This window comes from Oncorhynchus tshawytscha, linkage group LG33 (assembly GCF_018296145.1).
Source record: "Oncorhynchus tshawytscha isolate Ot180627B linkage group LG33, Otsh_v2.0, whole genome shotgun sequence".
In the NCBI taxonomy this organism is placed as follows: domain Eukaryota; kingdom Metazoa; phylum Chordata; class Actinopteri; order Salmoniformes; family Salmonidae; genus Oncorhynchus; species Oncorhynchus tshawytscha.
The window spans coordinates 13330575-13356431 of NC_056461.1; the positions used below are offsets into that span (position 1 = coordinate 13330575).

The window sequence follows — 25857 nt, forward strand, 5'->3', positions numbered from 1 at the left end:
TGGAATGGTTGTAGACCGTCTCTAATGTATTATAATATTTTTCAGAAGAGGGAGATTATTTTTGCGTTGCACACGTAGGCGTGATCAATGTTGGGGGCTTTAATTTTTTCCCTCAGGGAGTCTTCACTTCTTTAACGTGACTTGTGGCTAAAACCACTTCATCTTCATGTGAGTACTGCACATGTATCCAATTTAGAAGTATGCTATGCTATGCTTTAAAAATATATATATTGATATGTTTTAAGAATATTTACATAACAGCATGTGGGACTTTGCTAGGAATGAGTTAGCGGACTAAATTCCTCTCCATGGTGAATAATGTTTAAAGTTCATCAGAAACTTCCCTCACAATGGTGCGGAGAAATTAGCTTGGTAGCTAGCTAATTTAGTAGTCTGATTAATCAGGCTGTAATAGACATTTACTTGGTATAGCTAACTAGTTTGCAAAGTTACAGCCTCAAACTAATGCCTACAAAATAGTGTGAATGTTCTTTTCAAGACAGAATGTTGAATCCAATTACATCAACTTGCTCTACCGGTTTTCTGTGCGGTTTCTCAAAACTAACGTTGTTTACCCGACATTTTAGTGAGCTGGTAGTTAAATGGTTCAGTTCAGCATTGAGGTAAAGTTCGTTTTGTATGTGGGATATTAGCTTCTCTCGTCAATAACTATTTAACCAAGCATGGTATATTCTTAATCTAAAAAAAATCGTTTTAAATTGAAATCCGAATTTAAAAAAGGGAACAATGAAAAATTAACCTATTAAAAAGGGTGTAAATGTTCTCCATCCACCCCTGATTCAGAATATACAATTTTCATTGTCATGGCCAATACACAATTACGTCGGTGCCAAACCGAATCATAGAGTACCACAGAGTATGAGTCATAATACCCATAAAACCTAGCTGTCAAACACGAAAATGGTTCCAATAGTTGTTCTACCATTTCATTTTTCCCGTAAGGGATTTTAGAAACATTTAAAATAAGGGCTGTGTTTCTGGTCGGTTGTGTTTTGTGTCTTGATAACTGTGTAAATCTCTCTCAGACAAGGTGATGTTTATCAATATAAGGGATTTGGAGTCTTGCAAGATGTCTACTTTGACGTTAACTAGCATTTTTGAATCAGAGTAAATAAAGCCGAATATATTAACAAAAGTCACCTTGTCCATGAGAGAGATACATGTTGATCAAAACGTCATGCCAGCCCTTATTTGAAGGGGTTCTAAAATCCCCTATGGGGAAAAATGAATGGTGGAAAAATGATTGGAACCATTTCCACAGGTGGATTATTTGTTGCAGGCAATTGCCATGAAGTTTATGTATAACTATCTGCATTGCATATACCTCTATTAATTATCAACTCATGCATGTAATCAAAAACATTTCTGGATTTGGGCAGACAAACAAAATCCTCCATCCATTTCCCTGAGAACAGTACTGGAAAGATGAGCAGCCCTCCCAAATCGACAACCATACCTAACGTTGTAAAAGAGGAGGTAGATATTTTATACAATAACGTGCACATTGTGTGGTGTAAATGCCTATCACAAGAGTCTCTAAGTTTAGGAATATCACATTACTCAACGGTATTCTCTTCAGGTCATTGCATCTGGGAAATGGTTGAAACTTGAGAAGACCACCTATGTGGACCCTGTTGGAAACACAAGGTATGGAACAGCTCAGAGTTCCATAAGTGATTTGATAAACACCTTTTTTTCCCTTCTCCATTTTACAATTCCTTTTTGTCTTTCAATAGAACTTGGGAGACTACGAAAAGGACAACCAGACAGGCCAATGCAGCAGATGGTGTGTGTACATACATTTCATACTGATGGATAAGCAGTGACATTATAGACATTTGTTCCTGTGTTTTATTCCAGGTGTGGGAATCATCGCCCTTCTGAAGAGGACCCTCCACAAAGACTGCGTTGTCATGGTGAAGCAGTTCCGTCCACCAATAGGGTGCTGTACCCTAGAGTTCCCTGCAGGTGACATGGGTTTACGGTCACATCTCGAGACTCTGTTCAGACACAGTGTATGTATGCCTGTCATTGCTGTATTTTGCCTGCTGTGTTCTGATATCCGTGTTTGCTGTCTATGGGTGTTTTTGCTGTTGCTCAGGTCTGATTGACGAGGGTGAGAGTGCAGAGATTGCTGCTCTGCGAGAGTTGAAGGAGGAGACTGGTTACAAGGGGGAGGTGGTAGGAGTCACCCCAGGTAAGGTCTTATGAACACACACACACACACTCTCAAAACACAGGGCAGATTATGTCAATGTACCAGTTCCATCAGCAAAGAGACATTCAATATGCCTGTGATCTTCTGAGTGGCCAGTTTTACCATTGGGCATGTGAGAGTGCAGTATGATGTCAGTGACTAGTGGGGCAGTAACACACAGCAGATTACCAGTTTGAACTCCCCTTCACCCCCCCCCCTTCCTTCCCCCCCCTTCCTCTCCCTCTTGTCCTGACCTCGCAGTGACCTGCTTGGACCCTGGCCTCTCTAACTGCACCACACAGATCGTCATGGTTAACATCAATGGAGATGACCTTGAAAACACCAACCCCACACAGCAACTGGGTAAGTTACGGGTCACGCTCTTGGAATGTTATGAATCTGTTATGATTTTTTAATTTTTTTAATGTATTGTCAAGCTGATATGTATTTTACATGTTGTCCTAAATGTGTACTTATTTCTCTGCTTTCCTCCCTCTTTTACTCGTTTCCAGGTGATGGAGGTAAATATTATTTTCTTTATAATCACACTTTCAGTTATTTTTCCACTATTAGAATAACATTGAACTAAATCGTATTCTGGCTTCTCTTTTACTTCCAGAATTTGTTGAAGTTCTTCTTCTACCTCTTGATGAATTCCAGAGGGAAATTGATGGTGAGCAACGATTTGAAGTTTCTTCTTCACAATAACACAATTGTTAAGTAATAATGGAATCCAATTTGAGACAGAAAAGCATATTGTTACAGTTATTATATTCTGCTAGTGATTACCTGAAGAGATCATATTTGTATAACCCCCCTCCTCCTACAGACCTGATGAAGAAGGAGAAGATTGTGGTGGACTCTAAGGTTTACATCTACGGCATGGGGATGTCCCAGGCCTTCTTTAAACCCAATGAACTCCGAGTGCTCAAACAGTGAGAGAAGGATGGGAAGAGAAAGTAAAGTGGAGAGAGTAGACTAGATGGATGTGAATAGAGGGAGAGGGCATTAGGTTGCCGACTCGTTTGTTGTCGTCTCTCTGTTAAACTACGAATATGGACTAAGCCAGGGATGAAACTGTCAACAGGGTGGCCATTTTGTGGCTTTAAGCTGTTGTCTTGGGGATCAGTCAATGAGATTCATGGAGTGTTACCCTACAGCTTGTATTATCCAAGACCAACCGCTTTTATGCACCTTTACCTGTGGGGATAGTCCTAATTAGATACCATATTTGTGATTAATGTGATATTACATGCTGTCTGATAATACAAATTCTTACACTGATAGGAATATAATTGCTAAATGAGTACATACTGGAACATTCCTAACTTTCACTAACTCAAATGACTAAGCTTCACTGTAAAATAACTTAAAAGGTACTGTTATAATAATATGCCTTGAAAGATGTTACTCGCAACGGCAATAGTTTTGTGCATTTATGTTTACATCCATTAGTTCACACCAATGCCCTGTTAGACCAAGGCATAGGTGTAGATGTCTCCTTACTGGTATAAGGCTGACATGCAGATGATCCTCACATTTTATTTAGCAATTATCAGTAATTGAATTAACTTGATGTCAATAAACATGTTATTCTTATAGCAACATGTAGACCTACTTTTATTTTCAGTCTCTTTTGCCTTTTGCTATTCTCCTACTGACTAATGGGTGGCGCTGTGCAAGCAACACATTGAACTTGATCCTCCGTAAATTCCCCAAAGAAGAACCAAGTAGCCAATAAACGCTTAGCTAGCTGTGTTATCAACAACAACCAATGCTCGACATATCAGTAATATTCAATGTTATTTAAAAAGGTGAATGTCTAACAGGCTAAATCCACAAGCGAACTTTACTTAGCACTGTACATTAGCTGATATAAACACGGGCTAGCCAAATACCGGGTAGGATTGTTTGGCTGCTCACACTAGCTAGCATGTAGCATATACGCTAACATTTAGATTACTTATTTTGTTCGAAAAAGCAGGAAACGAAAGATTGGACATCAGCAGCTGTTCTTGAAACAACATGATGGAGTCGTCCACTAAAGGTAATGCTGCTTGGCAGAGGATGGTAAATGGCAATTGCTAGCTAGCCAACTACTGTAACTTTCTAATGCATCTCACCCATCTGTATGCTTAACTCTACGACGTTAATCGGTACGCATTCTCCTCAGTACTGACCCATAACACAGGACTGGTGTCATTAAGGTGTGTGAGAGCGTGTAGTAGAGATATACTCACAGCCCTGGTGATGTTGCAGGAAAAGCCAAGCGAAGGCACCTGAACTCAGAGGAGTGTCGTGAAATTAGTAGGAGACCAGAGGGCAGCCAACCCCTCACACAGCCCCACTCCTTCACTCGTAGGTACAGCAACTCAGACACCTACCGGGGTTTGTACCCCAGAACACCCACAAAGAGAAAGAGAGGTACTGCACATTTGTGTGTCTAGCTTTTTTAAACTCTTGAGACCTGAAGGGATGATGTAGCATTTTGTACACACATTTACCTTGTCATCCCCTCCCTTTGCTCCCTCTTCTCATCTTCCCTGGATCTCAGATGCACGTGATGACAAGAAGCAGCAAGGGATCACTAAGTTTTTCCCTGTGATCAGTGTGGTCAAGGTGTTAAGTCCTCAGAAAGCAGCCCTGTCCCAGGGCTCAGGTTCCGTAAAGACAGAGGGACTCAATGGAGTGCTCATCCCCAAAAATGAGACTATTGAGGAGAAGGCACTAGCCACCTCTATGAAGGAGGAACCTGAGGATGAGAAGGTGGACTATCTAGAGGGGCTGACAACAGACATGTTTGGGGACGACAAGGAGTTTGAGCGCTGTTGGTCAGATCCAGACCCAGCCTTAATGAATCATCATGAGGAGGAGGTGGAGGCCCTGCCTGACGCCCTCTACGGCCTCTTGGGAAGCAGCAGGGGCCTGGCCCATCCCCAGGGTCACGTGGACGACCTCCCAGAGGAGGTACTGATGCTGGTGTTGAGCCTCCTGCCTGCTGAGGACCTCTACTGTAACGTCAGCCTGGTCTGCCAACGCTGGAGGAACATTGTGACCCAGTCACTGGTGAGAGCCTGGGACAGGGGGAGGAAGTTAGGGTTAAAGTTATGAAGATAAGCTAGTGTAAAAATGTTAATAGATGTGCTTTATACATTATTTTGGGTTGTGTCTTTGGGCCCTGTGTGTAGTTTGTGCCCTGGAAGAAGCTGTATTACCGCTACACGAAGAAGGAGATCGACGCCGTGAAGGAGATCAACGCCATCCTGGAAACCCATAGAATCATAAAGGACGACCAGGAGAGCATCCTCCATATAGTCGAGTAAGGACTCTTTACTGTAAACTGTTCCTTTGGGCCATCTCTGTTCATTTCTGATCGTGTGTGTGTGTGTGTGTGTGTGTGTGTGTGTGTGTGTGTGTGTGTGTGTGTGTGTGTGTGTGTGTGTGTGTGTGTGTGTGTGTGTGTGTGTGTGTGTGTGTGTGTTTTTATAAATTTTCCTCCAGGTTCATGGCCCAGTATAAGCCCAGTCAGAAGGTGAAGCCTGAGTCAGTGTTACAGAGTGTGAGGACACATTGTCTGTTCCCTCAGGCTGAGGCCTGCATTAAACACCGACTCCCCAAATTGGAGGGTATCGAGGGGGTATGTAGCCACACACACACACGGTTTAAACTACTATTATACTTCTGAGCTTATCTGATTGGACTGTGTGTGTGTTTGTCAGGGCCCTAACCCGTGGGCAGCCATGGCCCTGATGCTGGTGCTGTGTGACGGTGTGGGAGATGTTCTGGACCTGGTGGTCTGTCTCAGAGGCTGTCTCCCTTCAGCCAGCGCCATCACGGAGTACCTCAGCGCCATGGCAACCATGCTGCTCGCCATGAGGAGGAACGACATCAACATCAGCAACAGGTCAAGATGGAAGTTATATAGAGATGAAAGATAGATTTGCACAAACAGATGGATAGACAGGCGGACATTGACGGTTCTCCTTCCTCCACTCCAGGTGGCACTACAACATCTTCTATGTCCTTCACCTGATGGAGAATGCCTTGCCCACAGCAATAACCAATCAGAGTGGGTGAGGACTGATATCTTTCTGGAAGGAAGTATTTTGAAGGAATCAGTAATAACCTGAGTCTCATGCCCAGTCCTCTTTCTCCCAGGAGAGCCCAGGTTCAGGTGACCCACGAACAGCAGCAGATCCTCAACCACGACATCCATAGAGACCACGTGGTCAAGATCATGGCCTTCGCAGGTACCGCCAGACCACTACTAACAACATCATGCCACAGCTGTGTTTTTACAGAAAACAAGTTAGATATAGAGTTGGTACTTTTGCTAGCATTTCCTGAATTGTTGCTAGAGGGCACCCTCTCCATGTCAGTTCAGCTCAGTCTGGTTCATCAGTTCAGGATGAGAGTACTCTTTCTATATTGTGACAATTGCAGTAGTTCAAGTTGATACACACACACACGAATGGTCTACCCCACTTCACAAAAAAAGCCCACATTGTGAGCTGTTGATTGTGCCCTATGTGTGAATGTTCCTGCTGTGATGTAGTGTAGGGGTTAAAGGTTGTTGTCTTCCAGGCACAGGGAAGACCACCACCCTGATTCGGTATGCCCAGCAGAGGCCACACCACCACTTCCTCTACATGGCCTTCAACAAGTCTGTGGCTACCCAGGCCCAGCGCTGTTTCCCCAGAAATGTGGACTGCAGGACGGTCCACTCCATGGCCTTTGGGGCTGTCGGAAAGAGGTCTGCTTATCTGTCGGTCTAGAACAGTTTCTTTCCGTATGTCTTGTTGTCGTCAGTCTTTCAGTAAAGCCGTTCAGTCACCCAGTCTCCTCTCTCTCCCAGGTACCAGGAGCTAAAGAAGTTGTCTAGTAACGTGAAGCCCTTCTCTGTGGCCTGGGTGCTGCCTAAGGGCAGCGGGGGCTTTGTCAACGCCAAGGTGGTCACCCTGACCCTCAATGCCTACATGGCCTCGGCCGACACACACATCACCCCCAACCACGTCCCAAACACGTACAAAAACACACATGGCAAAATGACCGTGCCTGACTGCAATGCAAAAAGGGTAAGTGTTATACCCAAATCCACAAACACCTCTTCTCCCAAAGAAACATCCCCCACACACACATTCACACACCAGAACACAAACTTCTTCTCCGTTTTGGTCCGATAATCACACAAACATGCCACACACCGGTCATCTCCACAATTGAACAAACAGGCCTTTATTTTTCAGATGTTTGCGAGGGATGCCCAGAGGATCTGGGACAAAATGGTTGCCTTAGAAGAGACCAGGGAGTACGCACACCACATGACCCACGATGGTAAGCCCAAAAACGATCTGTTTGCTTATTCACTCCTTAATAATATGTCAGTGTCTTAGGATTGGGTCCTTACTGAATGTCTTTCAGGGTATCTGAAGCTGTGGCAGCTGCAGAGGCCGACACTGGACAAGTATGATGTCATCTTTATAGACGAGGCACAGGACTGTACTCCAGGTACACGACTCAACTACACCACTGTACCACACCTGGACCAAACCTGGGTCTACATTACACCTGCACCAGGCACCACTCACCTGATGGCATGTCTGTTAGCAGGTCCGTGATAAGTGTGTGTATGTGTGTGTCTTAGCCATCATGGACATCATGCTACCTCAGCACTGTGGGAAGATCCTGGTGGGAGACCCTCATCAGCAGATCTATACCTTCAGAGGAGCAGTCAATGCCCTGAACCTGGTGGAACACACACACCTCTACTACCTCACCCAGGTACACACACTTCTCCCTCACTCAGGTATATACTCACTACACAAAAGCTCAGTGTGTGTATTGAATAGGTATTCTTTCTCTTCTCAGAGCTTTCGGTTTGGTTCGGAGATTGCCTATATTGGAGCCACGATTCTCCAAGTGTGTAAGAAAGTGAAGAAGATTCTGGTAGGAGGAAAACAAGACGGTGAGTGAAGGAACACAGGACTCTGACAGTTAAAGGCCTGGTGCAGTCAAATCTGTTTTCCTGTGTTTTGTAACATATTGTACAACAAACAGCTGATATTTTACAGTTAACACTGTAAAAGTGACAATTTTTTAAAGTCAGTGTTATTTCCTGGCCCACTATACTATGTTAACGTGGGTCGTACTGGGGTATGGATTAAAAAATTCCTCAATCTGCCATTGGCACCCATTCAAATTATCCCCAAGGTTGCCTAGTCCAATCTTGTTAATTCTCTAAATTAAATGGCAAGGGACCTAACGTATGCAAGGAAAGCATTCCCCACACCATTATACCACCACCACCAACCTGTACTGTTGATACCAGGCACTATGGGGCCATGGACACAAATCCTGACTCAGCCATCAGCATGACACAACAGAAACCTGGATTCGTCAGACCAGGCAATTTTTTTTTCTTTCCCCCCCCCCCACTCAATTGTCTACTGTTGGTGATTGCGTGCCCACTAAAGCCACTTCTTGTTTCTGAGATACTGGAACCGAAACGCCTGGCACCGACGATCATACCACGCTCAAAGTCTCTTAGGTCACTCGTTTTGCAGATTCTATTCTCTGAATTCCGCAATGACTTGTCTGCCTGTTTTATGTAGCAATCCAAGGACACTAATCTCACTGTCTGTAGGAGTGAACCATTTTTGTGAACGAGGTGGTGTACCTAATAAACTGGCCAACGAGTATATGATTCACAACATTTGGACAGGAGCTATAATCCAAATTTAAACTGTGTGTCCATATTGCTTGAATTCAGGCTTGGCTGCACAGCTTTCAATGGGGAAAGATTGCTACTGTGATTTTTGTTGATAATGTCACTTTCCCGGGTGGAGTTTCGGCTTACCTGGTAACATCACCAGGCCGTATACATGAATATAATAACAGAGTTCCAAACCTCTCGGCTAATAACAGCTACTTTCAGATTAAATATTCTTCCCATTAGACCACTTCGCTCGGGGGATTGATCCACTCTGTGGTTAATGTACCGCTTTGGTGCCCTTCCCTCCCAACTCAGACAGCAACATTCCTGCTTGAAAAATAGTTATTTGCTTAAAAGGTATGTTTCTTTGTGACCATTTTAATGTAAAACTATGACAGTAAAGGACTTAATTATTACCCAGAAATTATATATAAGAACGGCTGCACTGGGCCTTTTGAAGGTTGACTCAGCAAAATTACATTGCGTTTAGCAAGATGAATGACTTCGCTCTCATACCTTCACACAGCATCTTCACATGGGTTCAATTTTTGCTCTTAGAGCGGGTAGGTATGGGACCAAGGAGTTTATCCTCACGCTTTATCGCTCTTAGTTGTCACTGAAAGTGACCCACTATGTTGTTTACTTTGTCCACCTACTTCATATTTCTAGGTCTAAAGTAGATTTTCTGAATTGTGTAAACATGCCGGTAAAATATCCATGGTGTTCCATGACGACTATGCTCTTATTTGTTTATTTGGTTCTGATTAGATCAGTTTGTTGTAAAGGGTAGATTGCAGAATTAGGTTGCTATTCAACATTCTGATTTGTTTCATCCTTCAAACAGTCCCAATACGACATCACTTTACATTTCTATTTTGGGAGAATTGTATATTTTACTTGACCGAAGATATGTCGGAAAAGTGACCTAAAGGGGAGCACTACACGAGGGGTGAAGCCACTGTCCACATAAGACGGTGAAGACCGACATCATATCGATGAGTAATACAAAATTAAAACAAAAAAACGTTGGTCACGAAGCTAAACATTTTTTAGTCACTTATACAGGGGTGGCAGGTAGCCTAGTGGTTAGTGTTGGGCAAGTAACCGAAAAGTTGCTGGATCGAATCCCCCAGTTGACAAGGTAAAAAAAATGTCGTTCTGCCTCTAAACAAGGCACTGTTCCCCGGTAGGCCGTCATTGTAAATTTGTTCTTAACTTGCCTCGTTAAATAAAGGTTGAATTTAAATAAAAAATAAATACAGCTCGTAAGCTTTTAGCATAGCTCCTTTTACACCCCTGATTTACCCCTACCAGCAGCCTTGAAACACAACTTATAAGCAGTTCAGCACATCAGTATTTCGCCTACTGTTAAACAAAATCAAGATAAACCTTCACCGTCACAGTAGATATTGAACGTCTTTAACCAAACCGGCTAAAACTCTTGTTGCCAGATGGTAGCTATAGCTATCCACATGCTAACCTGAGTGCTACCACTAGCAGCAGTCAATCTAGATATAATGGCTAACACAAACATTAGCTACCATGAAATCCTGCAGGTAATATCGTGAAATAAAGGTCGGGCAGTTCAACAAAATTAGAGGCATACCTTGAAATAAACAATTACATTAATCAGATTGGTTTTTGACATTTTTTTCCCCCTGTAAAACGTGCAGTATTCTGTTGGAGTTGTTGTAGCTTGCTTGCTAGATAACGTTAGCGAGAGCTTATTCCATCCCCAAACACCATGCTATATACGTGTAAGTGGGCCAGTTTGTTTTTTGCATGGCCTGGTGCACTTAGCTGGCTAGCATAGTTTTTTTTATCACTCTTCCACTGTTGGTAGCAATCGTTGAGGGGGAAATTGAGCCCCGCATATGACTGAAGCACCAGGTGTTCCCCTGGCCCAGTCTGCCCGCCTCATCCTCATGAGCCGGTTTCTTCCCATCTTCTCAAAACGTGCATGCCGATAAACAGCGGTTGTAGTTCACTGCCACCACCACCAGGCTGTTCCATTCGTCACATCAGGGATGCATATATTGTTGGTATGAGTTTTTGATCAATGTAATTCAAATGGAGAAAATAGTTGTGTATGTGTGTATTGTAATGACCAGACTAGATCATAAAGGTACAATTGTCCAGAAGAGGCTGAGTTTACGAATTGACATTTTATTAACCCAACTTTACACAGGCTACTGTTTGGCCGTAGCCCACGCCAAATAAATGAACGACGCCCCAAGTTGGTCACGGTTGGTTTGTGGGTTATCTGCCTTTTTCCTTAGGGGGCTGTAGACCCAGACCAGCTCCCATCATAGTTCCTCTTCAGCCTCAACTGCATTCACCAGCTGCTCTCTGGCGAAGGTGTGGGCTGTCTCCAGGCGGTCCTGGAGTATTTGGGCATACTCCGGCCTATCCAGGAGCCGACCAAACGCCATCTCCGCAGGGGTGCGGATCTCTCTCCCCAGCATGAGGAGGGCAGGCTTGCAGGAGGTGGAGTCTTGGACAGCGGAGCGGCATGCCATGAGGACCATAGGCAGGTGCTTGTCTCAGTCACGCTGGTGTTTGGCAGAGACGATGGCGAGCTGCTGTCCAAGCGTTTTGTTGAAGCGTTCCACAAGGCCGTCACTTTGAGGATGGAGAAGAGTAGTGTGGGTCTTGTGCATACCCAGCCTCTCACACATGGTGGCGAACACACGGGACTCAACGTTTCTGCCTTGGTCGCTGTGGATGGACTCTGCAGCTCCAAACCTGCTGAACATCCCCACGGTCAGGGTGTCGACGATGGTCTCTGCCTCCTGGTCAGGCAGAGCATAAGCCTCGGGCCATTTTTTGTAAAATAGTTCATGGCCGTGAGCACCCAGCGGTTTCCACTGTCTGTGGTGGGGAACGGCCCAACTACATCCACTCCCACCCTCTCCATGGGAGCCCCCACCGGGAGCTGTTGGAGCTGAGCATGAGAGTGGCCTGGGGGGCCCTTCCTCGCTGTGCAGTTGTCACAGCGGCGCAAAAGTCCTCTACATCCCTCTTGTGCTGCCCCCAGTAAAAGCGCTGACGGAGACGGCGGAGTGTTTTTGTGACCCCATAGTGTCCAGTCCCCACCCCCCACCCCCCCATGAGTACTCTGGAGCACAGCCTCCCACAATACTTTTGGGACCACCACCTGCCACTTCTCCTCTCCCGTAGCTGACTCCTTCCATGCCTGCTGTAGCACGCCATCAGCCAGCCGCAGTCTCTCAAACTTTGACCACAGCACTGGTTGCGGGTGAGAGCGCTGTCACCTCTTCCCATGGTGGCCTCACCTGCGCCTCTACCCACGTAGCACTGGCTGTAGGTTTGTATCCCGTCCCTGCTGCTGCTGTCCCCATTCAGCCACGTCGACAGTCTGCAGCTCACAGCAGACAGGCCCGCTCGCCCGACACAGTGGCACAGACCCCCTCTGCACACAGCGCTCTCTCCCGTCCCTCCTCCTCTCTGCTCACGGTGGCGGCAGACGTCTGCAGTACAGGGCCAACGGGACATAGCGTTGGAGTGGCATGCCCCTGCCCTGTGCACCACACGGCTGAAGCTCCTCCAACCAGCGAGCCACCTGCCCCTCTGGCTCTGAAAGACATGAGCCACTGGAGAGCAGAGTGGTCAGTCCTTACAGTAAAGGGCTGGCCACCCAGGTAGTACTTGAGGTGTTTGACGGAAGGCACAACAGCAAGGAGCTCCCGCCGGGTGACACAGTAGCGGAGCTCATGTTTGTCAAATGTTTTGCTGAAGTACGCCACCACTCTCTCCCCCACCTGGGCCAGCACCCCACCCATTCCCACGTTGCTCGCGTCTGTGTCCAGGATAAAGGGCAAAGTGAGGTCAGGGGGTGCGAGCACGGGGGCCTCGATCAGTGCACGTTTGAGGGTGTTAAAGGCATCGTCACACTCCACTGTCCAAGTGAAGGCCTTGTCCTTCGGCAGCAGGCGGTTCAGGGGAGCAGCGACGATTGAGAAGCTCCGTACAAACCTCCTGTAGTACGAGGCCAGGCCCAGGAGGCTCTTCAGCTGACGCTGGTCAGTGAGGGTTGGCCAGTCTCGGACAGCCCCCACCTTGTCCTCCATGGTGCTGATCCCCTCCTTCCCCACTCGGTGGCCCAAGAAGGACACCTCTCTCCTCATGAATTGGCACTTCTCGGGGTGGAGCTTCAGACCTGCGGCAGCCACCCGCTCCAGCACACGCTGTAGCTCCACCAGGGCTGACTGGATGAAGCTGCCATGGGCCAGGATGTCATTGAGGTATACCAGATACTGCTGTTGGGGGAAGCCATCCAGCACTCTGTCCATCAAACGCTCAAAAGTAGCTGGAGCGTTGCACAGGCCGAAGCACAGGACTTTGAACTGTCAGTGTCCTCTGTTACTGGAGAACGCAGTTTTGGCTCTGGCCTCTGGGGAGAGGGGAACCTGCCAGTAGCCATTGCGGAGGTCTTGTGAGGAGAACCAGGAAGACCCCCTAACCAGGTCCAGCGACTCATCGATACGTGGTATGGGGTATGAGTCCTTCCTGGTTACCTCATTCAGCCGCCTGTAGTCCGCACAGAACTTCAGCTTGCCCCCCGTCTTAGGAACCATGACGACTGGCGCCGCCCAGGGGCTGTCTGAGGGCTCGATGAAGTATGCCCGCTGCATCTCCAACACAGCCTTGTCTGCCGCCTCCTGGCGTGCCAGCGGGATATGGCGGGGACGCGTCTTGATGGGTCGAGCATCACGTGAGTCGATCTCATGCTGCCCCAGATGAGTCTGACCAACCTCTTCCTCACTTCCTCAGTGCAAAGCTGTCTCTGAATTGAAACAGCAACTGCCACAACCGTTTCTGCTGCTCGGGGGCAAGACGAACACAGTTCCTCCCCCATATCTCCCTCACTGCAGACAGTGTCCTCTCCTCTCCCATCTGGGGTAGCTGGGCTGGTGCTGCCTGGGCTCACAGAGGGATGTGTCGTGGAGGTAGCTGGGGGAATGTAACACACAGATGTGGGGGAGGGGGGCAAGCCATGAGTGTCTGCTGTTTAACTGTTGGAGTAAAGGGTTTGTTGGGTTGAGTGAATGTGACATTAGGGGCTGCCATGGTGACTGCCGCCCCTCCCTGGAAGCTCAGTGTGCCCCCATTTAGGTCTAACCCCAGGATACAAGGGTCCTGCACAGCTGCCACCCACACAGGATAACGCACAGACCTGCCCCCTACTGTCAGAGTCATTATTTCCTTCCCTTTCATGGGTGCCAGCTCACCTGTGACTGTGCGGAACCCACAGTTGTGGGTTCACACGGAGTCCAACCTGGCATAATATCCGCCCCCCCCCCCATAGTGACAGGCACATGATCAAAAGTCCCCAACACAGGTCTGGCCCACCACAACAGGCTCCATCAGCTTGCCCTCGTCTGCTTCTGGGGGAAGTGGAGCCTTGCTTCCCCGTCTGTGCCGGCGGGCTCCTCCTGAAGATGATGGTGGTTGGGACAGAAAGCCAGGGGTCCGCACTACCTGGTCTATGCGGACCCCGTGCCGTTTCCCTGAGCTCTGGGGGACATGTGGCAAACCTGGCACAGATGGCCTGGCTGGCTACAACCGCAGCAGACCCTGGGGCCAGGGCATGTGTTTCATGCCGCCTGTAGTGACACAGCACTAATGAGTTCTGTCGTACAGGCTTTTCCGGCTCTGGGCTGCTCTGCCCCCCAGCCCACACCAGCTCCCTCTCCAAGGCTATCTGCAATGACTCAGGACGAGCCAGCTGGGTATGTACGGCCAGCTCCGTAGGAGAGACCATTATGAACTGGTCCTGTGCTAGCTCGCTCTGAACGGAGGGGGGCATGTGAGCATATGCCCGCCGAGAGAGGCTCTCAATGTCATTAGCTAGCACCCGTAGAGGCTCTCCAGGCTGCCTGCGTCTATTACTCAGTTCGGAGCGCAGCAGCCTGGGCTGTACATACTGTCCATAGCGCCTCCTCAGTGCTCCCACTAAAGCACCATAATCACGTCTGTCCTCGGGGCTAATCAATATCAAACAGGCCAGAGCTTCATCCGTGAGGCATAAAGCCAACTGCAGTGCCCTATCCTCATTCGACCACTCCCTAAAATGAGCTAACAGTTCAAACTGAGCATGAAAAGCTTCCCAATCCGCCTTACCGGAATACTTCGGGGTCTTAACTGATACGGACGCAACCGGGAACTAGGCGCCGCCATTTTTGTTTGTTTACATCCTGAACCCCAGATTCCTTTTCCCGCTGCGTCGACGTCACCCCCTAGTTCGCCCACCAGAATTCGTGTGAAGCAGTCAACAAAGCCCTCATGCCCGCTTCAGCCGCCATCACTCTAACGTCCTCCCTCAAGCGGCCTCTGGGCTCCGACGCCCTGGCAACCTCCTAGGCCAGATCCTCCGACGTCCATGCACACGCACCTCCTTGGCCATAATCGTCCCCTACCTCCACCTTCACTTTCGGATTCCCTCCAAGCATTTTCAACCCCCGTTCTCACCTATGGTAGCTAGCCACAGAAGTCAGCTAGCTAGCTGGCTAACTTTTATCACGTTTTTACTTCTGACCCCAATGTAATGACCGGACTAGATCATAAAGGAACAATTGTCCAGACAGAGGATTGAGTTTACGAATTGACCGTTTATTAACCCAACTTTACACAGGCTACTGTTCAAATCAAAGTTTATTTGTCACGTGCGCCGAATACAACAGGTGTAGACCTTATAGTGAAATGCTTATTTACAGGCTCTAACCAATGGGGTGAAAAAAAAGGTGTGTAGGTAAGTAAAGAAATAAAAATGTAAAAAGACATTTGAAAAAAGAGTAGCACGGCTATATACAGACACCTGTTAGTCAGGCTTATTGAGGTAGTATGTACATGTAGGTATTGTTAAAGTGACTATGCATAAATGAACAGAGAGTAGCAGAAGCGTAAAAAGAGGGGTTGGCGGGTGGTGGGACACAATGCAGATTGCCCGGTTAGCCAATGTGCAGGAGCACTGGTTGGTCAGTCCAATTTCAGTAGTATGTTCATGAATGTATTGTTAAAGTGACTATGCATATAAGATAAACAGAGAGTAGAGAGAACAGTCTATGACTGGGGTGGCTGGGGTCCTTGTCAATTTTAAGGGCCTTCCTCTGACACCGCCTGGTGTAGAGGTCCTGGATGGCAGGCAGCTGGGCCGTACGCACTACCCTCAGGACCCATGCCAAATCTTTTTAGTTTCCTGAGGGGGAATAGGCTTTGTCGTGCCCTCTTCACGACTGTCTTGGTGTGTTTGGACCATTCTAGTTTGTTAGTGATGTGGACACCAAGGAATTTGAAGCTCTCAACCTGCTCCACTACAGCCCTGTCGATGAGAATGGGGACGTGCTCGGTGCTCCATTTCCTGTAGTCCACAATCATCACCGTAGTCTTGATTATGTTGAGGGATAGGTTGTTATTCTGGCACCACCCGGACAGGTCTCTGACCTCCCCCTATAGGCTGTCTTGTCGGTGATCAGGCCTACCACTGTTGTCGTCAGCCAACTTAATGATGGTGTTTGAGTCGTGCCTGGCCATGCAGTCGTGGGTGAACAGGGAGTACAGGAGGGGACAGAGCACGCACCCCTGGGGAGCTCCAGTGTTGAGGATCAGCGTGGCCGGTGTGTTGCTACCTACCCTCACCACCTGGGGGCGGCCTGTCAGGAAGTCAAGGATCCAGTTGCAGTTACTGTTTGGCCGTAGCCCACGCCAAATAAATGAAAGATACCCCACAAACCAACCGTGACCTTCTTTTGTGAAGCCCAGACGTAAGAGAGGAAGAACAATGGCCAAACCTGGTCTTAGCCTTACTACTTGCAAAAAGAATGAAAGAAGTTCTGGATGCAATCATTGATGAAACACAGTCTGGCTTCATGAGGAACAGACATATTTCTCACAATGTCAGAGTAGTATTAGACTTACTTGACGACTCAGACCTAATAACCGAGGATAGCTTCATAATATTTTTAGATTTTTATAAAGCATTTGACACAGTAGAGCATAAGTTCCTCTTCCACTCCTTTGAGAGACTTGGCTTTGGATTTTTTCTGTAAGGCTGTTAAGACACTGCAAATGGTAACAGCACTATCAAATTGAAATATGGCACCTCACCTAGATTTGAGTTAGGACAACCTTGTCTAATTCCTCTCTCTCTCTCCTTAACTGTTTTTATTAATCACCCAACTTCTTGCAAATTCTTTAAATAAGAGTCCTGTACAAAGTATTTCCATAGCTGGTAAAGAAATTATTATAAGCCAGCTGGCTGACGATACTACACTTTTTCTGAAAGATGCTAACCAAATTCCCATATCGATCAATGTGATACAATCCTTTTCCAAAGCGTCTGGTCTATATCTTAACATGAATAAATGTGAACTCATGGCTGTCAAAGATTGTGTGACCCCTTCATATTATGGTATTCCAGTAAAAGAAGAACTTACATATTTAGGCATAACCATTACAAAGGATCAGAAGTCTAGAGGCTTACAAAATTTTAACCCTCTTTTTAAAAACCCCCAGTAGAAGCTAAATCAATGGCTACAGAGGGACTTATCTTTAAAAGGTAGAGTCCTAATAACCAAGGCTGAAGGTATCTCTAGACTAACATATGGCGCTCTATCTTTATATCTTGACAGTAAAATAAGCAAGGAGATGCTTTTCAACTTTCTGTGGAGAAGCCGTACACATTACTTTAGGAAAACTGTTGTAATGAACAATTATGAGAATGGTGGGCTGAATTTTCTGGACTTTACTACCTTAAATAATACTTTTTAAGATCAACTGGATAAAATAATTCCTAAGAAGACCCGCTTCTATCTGGAATTTTATTCGTCATGTCTTCTCTACTCATGTTGTTTGAAGATGAACCGTGGTCGGGTCTTTCAGCATGACAATGATCCCAAACACACCGCCCGGGCAACGAAGGAGTGGCTTCGTAAGAAGCATTTCAAGGTCCTGGAGTGGCCTAGCCAGTCTCCAGATCTCAACCCCATAGAAAATCTTTGGAGGGAGTTGAAAGTCCGTGTTGCCCATTCCTCTGCATGGAGGAATGGGCCAAAATACCAGCAACAGTGTGTGAAAACCTTGTGAAGACTTACAGAAAACGTTTAACCTCTGTCATTGCCAACAAAGGGTATATAACAAAGTATTGAGAAACTTTTGTTATTGACCAAATACTTATTTTCCACCATAATTTGCAAATAAATTCATTAAAAATCATACAATGTCATTTTCTGGATTTTTTCTTCTCATTTTGTCTGTCATAGTTGAAGTGTACCTATGATGAAAATTACAGGCCTCTCTCATCTTTTTAAGTGGGAGAACTTGCACAATTGGTGGCTGACTAAATACTTTTTTGCCCCACTGTATACTTGTTACCTCATGTACTTTCTATATTGATTTGTTGTTAATAAACACTACAAATTTAAACATACAGCTGCTGTGCGGTTCGTGTATACATAAATACATTACGTTTTTGCATAAAGACCGTTTTGGATGGAATATCATCAATCTACGTTGTTAGATTTGTGGAAATATATAGTGCAACCTGTTCTTTAATGTGCATATCTGTCTGTCCATCCACAGGCTGTGTGTGGGGTAAGGCTGTGGACTCGCTGCGTCCCCTGACTACAGGGTTGAGTCCTGGCCGGGGTAAGTTAGCAGTGCTGTCTCGCACTAACGTCTCCGTGTTCGACCAAGCAGTCAGACTCACCGATGCCAACCCCCGCTGTAGGCTGCACATCGTAGGGGTGAGTGTCCATACACACCCCCCCACCCCCCAAACACACACACACACACACACGTGTTTGGGTCTTGTGTAAGACATGTATTTTCCACTCCAGGGGGTGGAGAATTTTGGGCTGAAAAGAATCATGGACATTTGGGTTCTGATGCAGCCAGAAAACAACCGCTCTCGAGGTGAGTGGCGCAACACACTGCCCCTTGCCTCAGTTCTGCAATTCTATTACAAGTGAATTACTATGTTGTATTTATGTGACGTCTGTTTTTGGTAAGACAGTATCCTGCCTTGGCTCTCTCAATGCTCATTGTTTTATTGGTAGGGTCTTTTGTGTCAGTAGGTTTAGCTCTACTCTGCAGTGTAACTAGCTCTCTCCCTTTTTAAACGTGCTCCCTTCTCCTTCTCTCCCTGTTCTCTAGGCATCAAGGACAGCTTCATCCGTAGGTTCACCCAGCAGAGTCTGGGGGGCTACTTTGGACTGAAGAGTTACGCTAAAAAAACAGAGGACCGTGAGTTGGAGGGCAAACTCTCCATGGTGGAGAAATACAACAGCCGCATCCCTGAGCTGGTGGAACGCCTCTACGGCTGCACAGAGAGAGAGGCCCAACACGCAGGTACACACACAGTTACATACTGTACACACACACTGTACAGACACACATGCACACAGGTACATACTGCACACACAGACACACACACTCACCACTGTACATACACAGAGTTATGAATTGCTGTATTTGTATTAGAGTCTGATCTTTCTCATTTGTATCAACCCTCCCCTGCTGTCTCTCTTACCTCGTAGATTTTATCCTGGGGACTGTCCATAAGTCAAAGGGTCTGGAGTTTGACACGGTGGTGATCACTGATGACTTTGCTAAGGTCCCCTGTGCCGCCCACAACTTACCCAGACTTTCCAGCTGCTCAGGAGGTGTGTGTGTGTGTGCAATCATTAGGCAGTTGGAAAACCATATCCAAATACCAACTCTTACCTAAGGCCAATGACTGTTTGCATTGGTCTACGGCCTACGCCAAATCAGAACATTGGTTAATGTATGTTAGTGTCTGACTCCACTGTTTTCTCCCTCGTCCTCTAGGTGACGTCCCAGACGATGAGTGGAACCTGCTGTATGTGGCGGTGACTCGGGCCAAGAGCTCTCTGGTCATCACCAAGAACATCACCAACATCCTCACACTGGCTGGGGTGAGAGCACTGAACACTGGAGGCTGGTGCGTGGATGACGGCTCATAATAATGGCTGGAATGGTATTAAACACATGGAAACCATGTTTGATTCCATTCAGGCCATTATTATGAGTCGTCCTCCCCTCAGCAACCTCCTCTGGCACTGACCCCCTCCACTACACTCATCCCTCTTCACTTCTCTCTCTCTATTCTTCTACTCCACCCCCTCTAACCCTCCATGATCCTCTCCATCATTTCTCTAACACTCCTTCGCTCTACTTAACTCTCTCCTATTCCCAGTCTTTCTTTCTGTCTTTTATGTGTGTTATTTCTCAAGCACCTTCTCAGAGAAATGTACAAGCTGTTCATTGAAGCAGGATGTTATGGTAATGTAATTCTGAGAAAGCCTCATTCCTCTTTGGGTGACATTTATGTGGCGCAAATGAGCACGTAACTGTGCAAGTGAATGTGTTCCAATTGAATTTGTGTTCTGTGAAAGCCTCCTCCCATAGCCTGGTGGTAACTCCTCCCATGGTTAATTAACCCTTTAACTTTCTGTTGTTCCCCAGGAGTACTTCCTGAGGACAGAGTTGACCAGCACCCTGCTGACCGAGGGACAGCCCCCATGCTGCTCCGTGCGGGAGTGTCATAACCACATCACGCCCGTCTCGCCCCTCGCCATGTGCAAGCTGCCACTCCAATACGTAAAGCCCCACTTCCTCCTCCCTACCACCATACCACATTCTGATTTGCAATGTCTCTCAACCAGACCTGATCATTTCAGACAGGTGTGGGTACAGAAGTTCTAAAAGAATGGCCCATATTCCACCAACAGCTAACCAGTCAGACCTGTTAGCCAACTGTAGCAGTTGTAGTTGAGATGGTGAACTCCTGTTCATTCACAAAGTTTGTGTATCAGGTTTGAAGGTAACACCCAGATGCAGACTGTGTCGAAGTGACACTGTCTATTACAGCACAGGGCAGGCAAACGACAGGTCAAGGCAGGCAGGGGTCGATAGCCAGAGTAGTGTGGGAAAGGTACAAGAGTTCAGGAGTCTGGTCAGGCACAGGTCGGTAATCCAGAGTTGGGTCAAAGGTGCAGGCAGAATGGTCAGGCAGGCGGGCTCAGATGGGTCAGGCAAGGGTCAAAACCAGGAGGGCGACAAAAAGAGAGTGGGGAAAAGCAGGAGATGAGACAAACGCTGGTGAACGTGACAAACAAGACGAAAAGAGAACACAGGCACACAGGGGATAATGGGAAAGATGGAAACAGGAGACAAAGGGCTGTGCGACATGGGTTTAACTCTGGACACATGAAAGGTGGGATGTATATGAAGGGTACTGGGCAACAGAAGACAAACAGCAGATGGGCTAATAATTTTGGAGATGGGAAATGGCCCTATAAACCGGGGGGAGAGTTTGCGGGATTCAACCCGGAGGGGCAGATCCCGGGTGGATAGCCATACCTGAGGCGATAAACTGGGGAGCCGTGATCCAATGGTGATCTGCTTGTCGTCGATACCTGGAGGTGGTCTTGAGGGCCAACCGGGCTCTCTTCCAGGTACGACGATCATGGCGGACTAACATCTGGGCAGAGGGAATGATGATCTCTTCCTCCTGCTTTGGGAAAAGCGGGGGCTGATTCCAGGGAAAGGTGTTGCGGGTGTATTCGACCCACCCCAGCTGCTGGCTCCAGGAGGTGGGGTTGGCGGAGACCAGGCAGCGTATAGTAGTCTCCAGATCCTGGTTGGCTCGCTCCGTCTGGCTGTTGGACTGGGGGTGGAATCCGGAGGACAGGCTGGCCAATGACCCAGTGATGGTGCAGAAAGCCTTCCAGAACTGAGGGCCCCGGTCAGAGACCATGTCGACCGGTAGTCCATGGATCCGGAAGACGTGCTGCACCATGAGCTGTGCCTTCTCCTTGGCAGAGGGTAGTTTAGGGAGAGGAATGAAGTGGGCGGCTTTGGAAAACCGATCCACCACAGTCAGGATGGCAGTGATGCCATCAGATGGGGGATGACCCGTGACAAAGTCCAGGGAGATGTGGGACCAGGGACGTGAGGGACAGGCAGGGTTGGAGGAGACCAGCCGGAGCTTGTCGGAGTCTTGTTTTGTGCACCGTGCAAGCGGCGACAAATGCGGAGACTTCGGGGACCATGGTGGGCCACCAAAAGCCAGGGTCCGGCAGGATCCCGGGTGGCAGGCAAGAACATCTGGTTAATTGGGGCCAATCCACCACCGTTCACCTTCCCGGAATCCATCTGAACACAACCAGCGGAGATGATGTGCCTCAAAATGGAACCCTCACTTCTCTGCCTTAACAAACAGCTGGTTCTCCAGGAGGCGTTGAAGAACCTGTTGGACGTGGAGCACATGTTTTTGGGGGGAGCGGGAGAAGACAAGGATGTCATCAATGAAGACGAACCGGTTCAACATGTCGCGGAGAACATCATTTACCTGAGCCTGGAACACAGCAGGGGTGTTGGTGTGGCCAAATGGCATGACCAAATACTCGTAGTGGCCTCTGGCCGTGTTGCTGGTAGTCTTCCACTCATCCCCCTCCCGTATCCGCACAAGGTGGTAGGCGTTCCTTAGATTCAGCTTGGAAAACATGGTGGCACCCTGGAGCGGCTCGAAGGCTGAGGAGATGAGGGGTAGCGGTTCTTCACCGTTATGTCATTGAGTACCCGGTAGTCGATGCACGGGCGCAGGGTCTTGTCCTTCTCCACAAAGAAGATCCCTATGACAGAGGACGAAGGACACAATAAATCCTGCAGCTAGGAAGTCCCCAATGTAGGCGTCCATACCTTTTGGTCTCCGGTCACGACAGTGTGTACAGTCGTCCCTGGGGCGGAGTAGTACTAGGGAGAAGGTCAATCCTGTAGTCATATGGTCGGTGCAGCGGAAGCGAAGTGGCCCGGGCCTTGTTGAACACCTCCCGAAGGGCCTGGTACTCCGCGGGAATGGCAGAGAGGTCCGGGGCACCGTCCGAGCCCCCAGGAAAACATCCCGGGGCAAGTTGCGCTGACTTCAGACACTGGGCGTGGCAGAACCGGCTCCAGCCCATGATGGCACCAGTCGACCAGTTCATGAGGGGATTGTATCGCTGGAGCCAAGAGAATCCCAATACCGCAGGAATCTTTGGAGACTTGATAAGCAGGAATTGAATAGTCTCGCTGTGATTCCCTGACACAAACGAAGGTTGATGGGAGTGGTAATATGAGTGACCCAGCCTATAGCGTGCCCGACCAGCGCTCTAACATCCATGGGAATGTTGAGGGGCTGAATGTGGATGTTCAACTCGGAAGCTAGGGTAGCGTCCAAAAAACTTTCATCGGCCCCAGAGTCAATGAGGTCCAGGAGAGATTTAGACTGGTTTCCCCACAGCAGAATGGCATTAACAAGGTGGTGAGCAAGGGAAGCAGGAAAGTTCTCTATATGGCCAACCAGAGTACTCACTCCTACCAGTGTGCCTGGTCTTTTTAAAGGACAAGAGGACACAAAATGACCAACTGTCCTGCAATATAGACAATTCTTCGTGTTGATCCTGTATTGCCGTTCCTCAGGCGATACCCCAGCTCTACCTAGTTGCATAGGATCGGGAAGCGGTCACTCAGCCGTCCTCGGCGACTTTTGGGGAAGGTCGGGAAGCCTCGGGTTCTTTCTGCAACGGAATCGGTGGGGACTTCCGGGATGACTCGGAGGCAAATTGAAATCCCTGGACGTGCGAGTGAAGTTGAATTTCCTCTCCCTCCGTCGTTCCCATAGTCGCCAATCGATTCGTATGGTCAAAGTGATGAGGGAATCAAGATCCGTAGGTAACTTCTGAGCTGCAAGTTCGTCCTTGACCACCTCCGAGGCGACGTGCAGGAACATATCGAACAGTTCTTCCTAGTTCCAAGCACTCTCCGCTGCTAACGTTCGGAAATCCACCACATAGTCTGCCACACTGCGGGAGTCCTGCGCAGCTTCTCTCCCTGAGAATGGGACTTCAAAAACCTTCTTCACCTCTCCCATGAACTCCTCCAGACTAACGCATATGGCCGGCTGCTGTTCCCATACAGCAGTAGCCCAGGTAAGAGCCCTCCCAGACATCAGCGTAATAGGCTATCTTGGAGCGATCCGAGGGGAAGGAGGAGGGCTGAAGTTCGAAAATGAGGGCACACTGAGCTAGAAACGTCTGACAGGTGCTCGGCTCTCCATTGAAGCGTTCCGAGGGAGGTAATCGGGGCTCCAGAGAAGGTGGAGTGACCGATGAGATGGCGCTGCTAGCAGCTGGGTTACTGAGGGTCTTTGGGGTTACCACCGTGGTAGGCTGCCTCCCAAACAACCCGTGGAATTGCTCCAGCAAAATGTCCAATGCCCGGTCATGGCGATCAGGCAATGTTTGAACCCCATCCACAAGGCCTCGAAGCAGTTCCACGTGCCTCCCACTGGTGGCTCCTTGGGAGGAGATGGCGTCACGCAGCTGGCCCAGGTCTGCTGCTTCAGTCAGTGTCAGTGCCAGTTCGTACTATCAGGTTTGAAGGTAAGACCCAGATGCAGACTGTGTCGAAGTACCAAACAACATGTCAAGGCATGCAGGGGTTTGATTAGCAGAGTATTGGGGCAAAGGTACAGGACGGCAGGCTCGGGGTCAGGCAAATTGGTCAGGCAGGCGGGCTCAGCGACAGGACAAGCAAGGGTCAAAACCAGGAGGGTGAGGAAAAGAGAGACTGGGAAAAGCAGGAGCTGAGACGACAAATGCTGGTAGACTTAACAAGATGAACTGGCAACCGACAGAACACACAGGGGATAATGGGGAAGATGGGCGACACCTGAAGAGGGGTGGTGGAGACAATCACAAAGACCGGTGAAACAGATGAGGGTGTGACATTGTGTGTGACTAACTTGACTCTCTGTGTGTTGTAGATGGATAGTGCAGACGATGGAGGTCCTATGTGTGGGGCGTGTGTGTTGCAGCGTGTCGGCCCCACGGCCAGCCTCCTAGCCTCCCCAGAACTGCTCAAGGTCCTGCCAGTGACCGAGGAGCGCCTGAACCTGCCCATCAACTACGCTTTACTGATGGCTCTCTTCTGAGGGGACACGCTCACGTACACATGCAAACTCAACATGCTGCTTGAACTGTTCTGAAAACACACCCACACAACATGAGACATGGACCTCTCCACTGATGTTGTCTTGGGGGAAAAATCAGTCTGCGTAATAGGCATTTGAACTAGCCAATTATGGACCAGAAGGTAACAGTGTGGGACAGAGTTATTACTCAGCCAATCTCCTAGCACCTAGAGACACTGACAACGTGGTACCCTTGATGATGATTGGCCTAGAGCTGCCCCCCATGATCTCTGTTAGTCAAAAGGTGTGTTCCTTGCTGATTTGGATAAATGTTTGGGGCAGAATGGCATTATTGTGAAATCGATATGTCTTGCTTTTTAGTGTGGTTATATTTTGCAGCAAAGAAAATGCACGACTTCAGTCCTGTCTTTAAATACGTGTCATTTTCTACTTTACTTTTTAAAACCTTTTATATGTGATGTCTTTTAAAATGATAACAAAAGAAACATTTGTCTTCAGTTTGAGTACTTTGAGGTTAACAACATAAGCATCATCATAAGTCATGTCCATTGTGTCCATAAAGACACAGTTGCTAATACTCTAATGGAAACGGTAAAGACAAGTTTTTGTGGTTAATTTGGAATGCTATATAAAGTGCAAACTGCCATATGGGATGAGACCTGTGTCTGTGTTCAAAACCGCAATGTTTCATGTCTACATTTTTTTCCTGTGTTTGTATCAGATTGTACAACAGCTGATATTTTACAGTTAACACTTTAAAAGTGGCAATTCTTTAAAGTCTGTGTTATTTCCTGGCCCTCTATGTTAACATGGATCGTACTGGGGTACGGATTTTAAAATTCCTCAATCTGCCATTGGCACCCATTCAAATTATCCCTAAGGTTGCCTAGTCCAATCTTGTTCATTCTCTAA

At 47.8% G+C, this 25857-nt stretch overlaps 2 protein-coding genes across 3 annotated transcripts; both read left to right on the plus strand.

Moving 5' to 3' along the window:
* The first annotated feature begins 33 nt into the window (after window positions 1-33).
* On the plus strand, window positions 34-3819 carry LOC112215017 (ADP-sugar pyrophosphatase-like). Its single transcript, XM_042311488.1, has 10 exons — window positions 34-168; window positions 1401-1497; window positions 1601-1668; window positions 1758-1807; window positions 1882-1989; window positions 2123-2218; window positions 2480-2581; window positions 2731-2739; window positions 2838-2891; window positions 3048-3819. Exons 2-10 carry the CDS (start codon window positions 1447-1449, stop codon window positions 3155-3157), a joined length of 648 nt encoding a protein of 215 aa, XP_042167422.1. The 5' UTR covers window positions 34-168; window positions 1401-1446; the 3' UTR covers window positions 3158-3819.
* Window positions 3820-3935: 116 nt separating this feature from the next.
* On the plus strand, window positions 3936-25593 carry fbxo18 (F-box DNA helicase 1). Of its 2 annotated transcripts, none has more exons than XM_024372890.2 (22): window positions 3936-4032; window positions 4203-4265; window positions 4478-4642; window positions 4773-5284; window positions 5407-5537; window positions 5720-5855; window positions 5938-6122; window positions 6217-6291; window positions 6377-6468; window positions 6803-6971; window positions 7074-7293; window positions 7465-7552; window positions 7640-7726; window positions 7863-7999; window positions 8087-8183; window positions 18531-18694; window positions 18788-18863; window positions 19104-19298; window positions 19487-19612; window positions 19779-19885; window positions 20436-20570; window positions 24778-25593. In XM_024372890.2, the coding sequence occupies exons 2-22, from the start codon at window positions 4244-4246 to the stop codon at window positions 24943-24945; spliced, it is 3087 nt and encodes a 1028-aa protein (XP_024228658.2). In that variant the 5' UTR covers window positions 3936-4032; window positions 4203-4243; the 3' UTR covers window positions 24946-25593. The 2 variants fall into 2 exon arrangements, with proteins under 2 accessions (XP_024228658.2, XP_024228659.2); XM_024372891.2 differs by having other exon boundaries at window positions 3945-4032; window positions 4200-4265.
* Window positions 25594-25857: the final 264 nt, after the last annotated feature.

Bases quoted from the DNA above. Each gene is read 5' to 3' on its own strand.
- fbxo18 (XM_024372890.2), top strand. From the start codon at position 4,244: ATGATGGAGTCGTCCACTAAAG. The intron at 6,469-6,802 runs GTACCGCCAGAC...GTTGTCTTCCAG, and splicing joins CAAGATCATGGCCTTCGCAG to GCACAGGGAAGACCACCACC. The intron at 8,000-8,086 runs GTACACACACTT...TTCTCTTCTCAG, and splicing joins ACCTCTACTACCTCACCCAG to AGCTTTCGGTTTGGTTCGGA.
- LOC112215017 (XM_042311488.1), top strand. From the start codon at position 1,447: ATGAGCAGCCCTCCCAAATCGACAACCATACCTAACGTTGTAAAAGAG. The intron at 1,990-2,122 runs GTGACATGGGTT...GCTGTTGCTCAG, and splicing joins TACCCTAGAGTTCCCTGCAG to GTCTGATTGACGAGGGTGAG. The intron at 2,219-2,479 runs GTAAGGTCTTAT...CTGACCTCGCAG, and splicing joins GGTGGTAGGAGTCACCCCAG to TGACCTGCTTGGACCCTGGC.